This window comes from Quercus robur, chromosome 1 (genome assembly GCF_932294415.1).
Source record: "Quercus robur chromosome 1, dhQueRobu3.1, whole genome shotgun sequence".
Taxonomy (NCBI): domain Eukaryota; kingdom Viridiplantae; phylum Streptophyta; class Magnoliopsida; order Fagales; family Fagaceae; genus Quercus; species Quercus robur.
This window is the reverse complement of record NC_065534.1, coordinates 1,901,903-1,910,386: the sequence shown is the minus strand read 5'-3', so window position 1 is coordinate 1,910,386 and position 8,484 is coordinate 1,901,903. Positions and strand designations below refer to the sequence as shown.

At 32.8% G+C, this 8,484-nt stretch overlaps 1 protein-coding gene across 1 annotated transcript; it reads left to right on the top strand.

The window, feature by feature from the left end:
* Positions 1 to 7,147: 7,147 nt before the first annotated feature.
* On the top strand, positions 7,148 to 8,484 carry LOC126692479 (uncharacterized). The gene is made up of 3 exons (XM_050388102.1): positions 7,148 to 7,679; positions 7,820 to 7,938; positions 8,047 to 8,484. The coding sequence occupies exons 1-3, from the start codon at positions 7,148 to 7,150 to the stop codon at positions 8,482 to 8,484; spliced, it is 1,089 nt and encodes a 362-aa protein (XP_050244059.1).

The window sequence follows — 8,484 nt, the reverse complement described above, 5'->3', positions numbered from 1 at the left end:
GCCAAGGCCATGAGCAATGGACTGTGTCCCTCATCATGGCATTTACACTTGAGGAGATTTGGCGTATCCGAAACCGAGTACTGCATCATGGTGTCAGATTAGATGTTCCTGCTTCTAGTCAAAGCATTATGCATAGGTTTCAAGAATACATTATTGCTACTTCTGAATCGACACACCCCAAAAATCCGTCTACCTTGAGCCGCTAGGTTCCTCCACCTCTTGGATATATAAAAATTAATGTTGATGATCTGCCAACAAAGCAGCTTTTGTAGTGGTAGCAAGAAATCATCTTGGTGATGTGGTGAAGATATGGGCTAGAATCCTGCCATCCCGACCCCCCCTCCAAGCCGAGACAGAGGCCTTCCTTTGGGCTGTGCAGCTTGCAAAGCGTGAACGTTGGAATCTAGCCATCTTCGAAGGGGACTCAAAGAGTTGTTTTAATGCGCTCAATTATCCCTCGTGCATCCCAGATTGGTCTATCGTTACTTTAGTTGATAATATTCGTGTTTTATCTATTGCATTTCTTTCTTGCTCTTTCCTTTGGGTTAACAGGTGCTGCAACAATGCTGCACATGTAGCTGCAAAGTTTTGCTTTAAGCTCTAACTCTTCTTGTTTTTTCAATTCGGGGAACCTACCTTCTGCTTTGTGTGTAGCTTGTAAGGAGGTTTCCCCTTGATGTTTGCTTTGTGTTTTGATTTAATGAATTGAAGTTTATCAAAAAAATAATAGATATATAAAATTGGGTCGGATCCTATTAAGTTTAACAACCAAATATGCACTTTTTTCCTTCTTTATCTTTATCTATTTTGTTTGATAGTATCATTTCTATTATATAGTAATACTTTGGCTAATATTCAATTTAGTCTCTTGAATTTTACTTTAATTGTCAAAATAGTCCTTAATATTAAAATGTTGTCAATTTAGTCACTTTGTGAAAAATGCTCGCTAAAAAAACTTTGTGAAAAATGAGTCCATACAATTAATTGGCACATCTCATGAATATTTGAAGTTAAGTTTTTAGTTTTTTAGTTTTGGAAGCATGGTTTAAAAACCAGATCTGATCGGCCGGTCCGACGGGTTCAACTAAGAACCAATTATTAATTTGGTCCAGTTATGACAAATAACTGAAAAAAAAGTTAAAAATAAAAAATAATCGAGAATTGGCCGGTTCAACCATAAAAACCGAAAACCGGTATGATTGAATCGGTTATTGGAATGTTTGATGATAGATCAAAACATTGCCGTTTTGAACAACTACAACAAAAAGAGGAATATAAAAAGAATATGAAATATAGGTAAAAAAAAAAAAAAAAAAAAAAAAAAAAAAAAAATTAGCACGGTAATATGTGTTTTAGAAAGAGAGTGTGATCTTTCATTATTTCTTGAGGTGGATATCCTTTTAGCTTCTTCAACTTCTTTAGCTCATTGATTTTTTATCTTAGTTTTGCTGCAATGAGAGAGACTGAGAGATAAACTTAAGAGTGGCTGTGGAGCATAGAAGAAGCAGTTCTGGCTTTGGAGACTTCAGAGTTTGGATCGGACTTAAGAATAAAAGGAGAAAATTGAAGAAACAGTAGGACTAATTTTTTTAGGGAAAAGAAACAGTAGGACTAATTATATAAGTACCAAATATATAAATATAATAATAAACCAACCTTATTACAACTTTTATTATCTATTGTTAATTTATTTAAGGTCTTCTATTTCATTATTATACATATGATATGATATGTTTCTTATGCATGGAGTCCGTGGAGCTGGGTTGGAATGAATGATATGAGCTGGGTGTGGGATTGTGCATTTGATGTGCCTATTTTTTTTTAGGATTGTTTAAGTATATATCAATTTATCAAATCCCTGTATGTATAACCAACAAATTAATAATGAAAGAAGGCCTTTGGGTATTTCTACCTTTGGCAATTGATTTTGGGCATTAGAAATTGAAAATCGCGTAATTGATGTGATAAATGATAAAAAACCACACTTTGTTGCATTGAAAGAACAAAAGAAATGATGTCTATAACAATTTCATAATAATTTCATAACAAATCATAAGTGACGAGTTATTTCAGTAGTAGACTTAAATTGAAACCAATAACAACTTACCAGTTACCACCTATGATTTGTCATAAAAATGTATGTGAAAATGTTGTGTACCGTAGCACACCTCAAACACCTCAAAGAACAATCCCCATTGTTAGGGCTTGCACCGGGTTCAAATTTTATGTGACCATTTCTTACTCAACTAAAGGCTTCAGCTGCACTTCAAAACAATAAAAGGCTTCAGCTAAATCCATAGTCCAGCCCAAGTTTATATGGGGTTCAGATGCGTTGTAGCCCAATTCATTCTAGTCCAACGTTAATATTGTTTCAGCTTGGGCTAACACTTTCTTCTCTTTGTGACTTGGGCCCGACATTGCTTTGTTTTAGGTGTCTTGGCTCTTGCCTTAGGCGAGTTAGGGGACCACCTAACGCCCCCAAATTTTAAGCAATTAGGTTAGTTATTTGAGTCCAAAAAAAAAAAAAAAAAATCTGTAAAATAAATAAATCAAACCTCCAATTAGAGTCAAAATATTGGGAGAGAAGGCCCGAATCTAGGAGTAATAAATTATTCCATGCGTTGCACGGTTTTGGTTATTAAACTTTTGGAAAAATTTTATTGAAAAATAACAAATTAATAATCACTTGATTCTAGATTATATATATTGTATATAAAGTATTGTTCTTTAGATTTAAACAATCACACAACATATTTATATGAAAAAAATTCTTGAATTTAATAATTAAAAACATAGGAAAACTTAACCAGAGGTCTGCCAGAATATTTATAGTACATCTAAAATGTGTTATGCACTTTAAGAGTATAGACTACATGGAATTTTGTTTTTCAAACCTTTATTTAGAGTTACGTTTTGATACACTAATGGCCTCTTTTATCTAAACAGGATCTCCTTAAAAATGAGTGGACAAAATGCCTGGGTTTAGAAATTGTAAATGAGCTTTTGTTAGGAACATGAGATGGGCCTAGTGCAACATTCAGCGACATTGGTTTTTAACACCTCTTTGGCCATTTGTGGAGATGAGATGACAAGAGTTTGCATTTGTCCGAGTTGTAGTAGCATGGCAGGCCATATTTTTGAGACAGTTTCCATAGGGATCTATGGTTGATCTTTCCAACTTGACGGAGGTTGCCAATGATGGGAAACTTTGGAGGGCCTAGGGGAGGTTTTATGCTTGCTTGACTTTTCTTTGTTTTAGAAGCAGTGACAAAGAAAGAATGAGAATGAGTACAAGAAAGATGGTTGGAAGCATGATTTTAAAACTACACTGGACTAGTCGGTCCAACGGGTTCAACTAAGAACCGGCTATTAATTCGGTCCAATTATGACAAATAACTGGAAAAAAAGTTAAAAATAAAAAATAATCAAGAATCGGCTGGATCAACCGTAAAAACCGAAAACTGGTATGATTGAATCGATTTTTGGAATGTTTGATGATAGATCAAAACATTGCTGTTTTGAACAACTACAACAAAAAAAGGAATAAAAAAAGAATATGAAATATAGGTTAAAAAAAAAAATTAGCACGGTAATATGTTTTTTACAAAGAGATACAAGAAAACCAACCTTATTACAACTTTGTTATTATCTATTGTTAATTTAATACTTTTTTAATTAGAGTTAATTTGATATTTGATAGATATAACTGCTTGTGTATAAGTTGTAGATTAATTTTCTAAATACAATACAAGAAAACTAAATTCATATATATATATATATTAAAACTAAATATTATTAGTCACGAATTCATTATTTTTTATAATTGTAAAATTATACAATAAATATTTAACCTTCCTTTATTCTTTCTAAAAGGTTCTGGTAACTTCACATTTGTATCTTCACAATTTCCATAGGCTCCATAGGCTTCGTGTTATGCAAGTAATTATGTTATTTTGTATGTGTATATATATAATTGCAATAAAGCAGAAAGAATATAAACTTTCAATATTTTTATTGAAAATACCAAGAGTAACTAATTCAGTTATAAAACTCTTAACTTGTTGTGAAATTCTATAATGAAAAATACTAAATATTAGCCACGACATTTAAGGTAGTTGTTAATAAACAATTTTAGGAAACTTTGTGTGTAATGTTAACAGCGGCCTTAAGACAATTGTTAACGAATTATTTTAAAAATTGTTAACAAATATAAAAATTGTGAAAATATTAATTTTTTTCCCCAGAAAATTTTTCCTAAAATGATTCACTAATAAATACATTTAGGGCATCTATTTACATTTCCCTATTACATTTCCCTTTGTTTATTTCATGGTAAAATTTGAAAACATTTTATGTTAATTATAAAATCTTTGGTAAATTATAGAAAACCATTTGATTTTAAAAAGAATTGGTGAAATATTTTATAAAAACATACAAGTGGCTCAACTACTAATTTTGATGGTTTGTATTTAAAAAACAAATTACATGTCACAACAAATACCTAAAAATATTTGACTAAAAATGTTTTACATGTGAAATTTTTCTACGTAAAACATTTTTCATTTGACAGCAAACAAACTGAGTTCCTAAAATAGTGGGTAAACAAATGCATAACATTCAAGAAAACTAGCCTACCATAGAGGTTTTTTTTTTGAGAGTAGTAATAGTATCAGCACAAATTCTATTACATCCCAGACTAATAAGGTCATATATTAACAAAAAGTTAGATTCTCTAAAGCAATGGTTGATATACTACTGGGTATTTGGTTTAGCAGGTCTTGCAATCATCAACAATAGGTGCATGTTTAGCATTTGAGGAATCATTATTGGTGAGCAAGCTAACAACGGAGCTAGCATCAATTTATATTTCAACAAATTGAATTTGGAGTAGAATGCATAGGCCAAGGCCATCCTTTACTACCCATAGTTCAGCTTCTAAGCTATTAGCACTACCAATAGATCTAATAGGAACACCTCCCCCAGCAAGCCCATATTCATCTTACCTCTAGGATTTAAGCCTTTTGTAAACTACCTGCCATTCTAGTCTCACACTCAAGCCAACCAAGACCTGATCTCAGTAATAGAACAGTGATGTTTTGCTCCTAGCCGTTAATACCGTGAGTCTATTAGAGGATTGCAAGATATTATTGTTAGTTACAGAATCACATATTAGATACAAAATATATTTATATAATCAGAGTTTGTCCTGCAAGAATTAAGGTATATAAATGTGATTAGTGTAATGATTCATCATTAAGCAAGTTAACATCTCTCCCATTTCAGTGGTGTACATTTGATGAATTTTGTTCTTTGATAAAGGCTAAATGAAGAATACGATACTGCTCCTTACTTCCTAATTTCAACCCAACCAAAAAACAGAAGAAGAGAGAAATCAACAATTGGTCAACTTTTACCTAAAAACATAAAACAACTTTGTTGTGAGAGTGAGAGGAATCAACCATAATTAGGGTAAGTGTTTTTGACGACCAAGGTTTCTCAATGGCACTTATAAAAAGGGAATGCGCTCTACATGCTTTAGCTACCAAACAGTACTCAACTATTAGAGAATTTTTCTTAAATAGAGTACTCTGTTTTTATTCATTCTTCATCTTCCTACACGTACAACCATGGCAAACCCTTCCCCAATAGTTAACTCTTTACTTGAGTCAATGAGAGCTTCTTCACCTACACATGTCAAAACCACAACTTTGACTAATAGTACCTCTAGCTCTTCTATTGTGAGTATTAGACTCCCCCACTTTGTGTAAGAAAAGTTGTATTTTTATTTTTTATTTTTGTGGTGTTGCATAAGATGAATCTGATTTTTGTTGTTTTAATATTGGACAAAAGCAGGTTCGTCATCCTTCGACCTTAGATAAGTTTGACCAAATTAGTGAATCTTTAATGGGAAAGAAAATAGTCATGTTTTTGGACTGTGATGGTGACTTTGTGGGACAAGAGAAGAGAAGTCACACCTATCACTTCTCTTCTCTTGTCCCACAAAGTCACATGACTTCTCTTCTCTTGTCCCACAAAGTCACCATCATAGTCCAAAAACATGACTATTTTCTTCCCCATTAAAGCTTCACTAATTTGGTCAAACTTATCTAAGGTCGAAGGATGACGAACCTACTTTTGTCCAATATTAAACAACAAAAATCAAATTCATCCTATGCAACACCACAAAAACCAAAAATAAAAAATAAAAATACTTCTTTTCTTAAACAAAGTGGGAGTCAATACTCATAATAAAAGAATTGGAGGCACTATCAGTCAATGTTGTGGCTTTGACATGTATAGGTGAATAGGACCTCACTGACTCAAGTAAAGAGTTAACTATTGGGGAAGGGTTTGCCATGGTTGTACGTGTAAGAAGATGAAGAAGGAATAAAAATAGAGTACTCTGTTTATGAAGAATTCTCTAATAGGTGAGTATTGTTTGGTAGCTAAAGCATGCAAAGCACATTTCCATTTTATAAGTGCCATTGAGAAACCTTGGCCATCAAAAACACTTACCCTAATTATGGTTGATTCCTCTCATTCTCACAACAAAGTTGTTTTATGTTTTTGGGTAAAAATTGACCAATTGTTGATTCCTTTCTTCTTTTTTTTGGGTGGGTTGGAATTGTTGATTCCTCTCTTCTTATTTATATTCTTTTGAAAGTATATATATGTATATATGTATATACATATACACACACATACAAAAGAACATAATTACTTACATACATACACATATGTATATACATATATATATATATATATATATATGTATATACATATATGTATGATATATCATACATATACATGTGTATATATATCATACATATATGTGTATACATCATACATACATGTGTATATGTGTATACATCATACATACATGTGTATATGTGTATATACATCATACATATACTGCATATATATGTATATATGTATATACAAATATACATCATACATATATGTATACATATATATACACACACACAAATGAAAGAACATAATTACTTACGTGCATAACACGGAGCCTATGGAAATTGTGAGACAGTTTACAGGGCAAAGGAACTTGCTTAGGCCCGCTAAAACTCGATTTGCTACATCCTTTCTCACATTATCAAGTATACATAAGCAAAAGGTAAACTTGAGAAAGATGTTTACTTCAGAGGATTGGACCCGTAGCAAGTGGGCAAAGGAGCTAACGGGAAAAAGGGTGGCTCAAACAGTTCTAATGCCTACATTTTGGAACACTGTTGTCTATAGCCTTAAAGTGTCAGGTCCTATTGTTTGTGTGCTTCGATTGGTTGATGGAGAGAAAAGGCCTGCCATGGGATACATTTATGAGGCTATGGATCGAGCTAAAGAAGCAATTGAAAAATCTTTTAATGGAAGGGAAGAAAGATACAAAGAAATCTTTGGAATAATAGATCGAAGGTGGGATTGTCAACTCTACCGGCCTTTGCATGAGGCTGGCTATTTCTTGAATCCAGAATTTTTTTATGATAATCACTTTGAAATTGAGCGAGATGAGGAGGTGATGGCTGGCCTATACAAATGCATACAAAGGTTGGTCCCAAACATTAATCAACAAGATAAGATTCTTAAAGAGTTGACATCATATAAGAGAGAAGAGGGCCTCTTTGGGTTGGAAATGGCTAAGAGGCAAAGAAAGAAAAAGGCACCAAGTATTTGCTTTGTTAGCTTTTGTTAGTTGTTTCTTATTAGTTTGCCCATTTTATTAAATGGAAAAATTATTTAGTTCTTATAAAGTTTGAGTTAAGGTTAAGACTTAAGAATTAAGACCATTTTTTATTTTCCTTAACAGCTGATTGGTGGTCTGCTTATGGAGCTTCAACTCCAAGTTTACAGCAATTTGCTGTAAAAGTTCTTAGCCTAACTTGTAGTTCATCAGGGTGTGAGCGGAACTGGAGTATGTTTGAACATGTGAGTGACTAAAAAGTTAGGGACTTAATTGTGAAATTGATTTCATGATTTAATTATCATGATATCATCATCTATGCATATTAATATATGGCTATATGGATTATGTAGGTGCATAGCAAGAAAAGAAATAGGTTAGCACAATCCCGGATGAATGATTTGGTATATATTAAGTACAATAGAGCCTTGAAGCGGAGATATAATTTGCGTGACACAATTGATCCAATCTCCTTGAAAGATGTAGATGATAGCAATGAGTGGTTGATTGGAAGAACAGAAGAAGATGAAGTAGAAGAATTTGCTGAAGATGATCTTGTGTTTAATGATGATATTTTGACATGGGGCAATGTTGCTAGAGCTTTTGGAGTTGAAGAAGAAAGATTCAACTTTAGATCAAGTATGGGACCATTAGGACAAGCTACAAGTTCAAGTTCTAGTTCACAACATGCTCCTCATGATGGAGATGAAGAGGATGAGGGCTACAAATCTTGTGATGAAAATGATGATGGTCCCTTGCTTGATGAGGATGATGATGATTATGTAGATTAG

What these genes read in the sequence shown, in the direction of transcription:
- LOC126692479 (XM_050388102.1), top strand. Translation starts at nt 7,148, where the DNA reads ATGTTTACTTCAGAGGATTGGACCCGTAGCAAGTGGGCAAAGGAGCTA. An exon ending in AAGAAAGAAAAAGGCACCAA is followed by an intron (nt 7,680 to 7,819) that starts GTATTTGCTTTG and finishes TTTCCTTAACAG; the next exon opens with CTGATTGGTGGTCTGCTTAT. An exon ending in ACTGGAGTATGTTTGAACAT is followed by an intron (nt 7,939 to 8,046) that starts GTGAGTGACTAA and finishes TGGATTATGTAG; the next exon opens with GTGCATAGCAAGAAAAGAAA.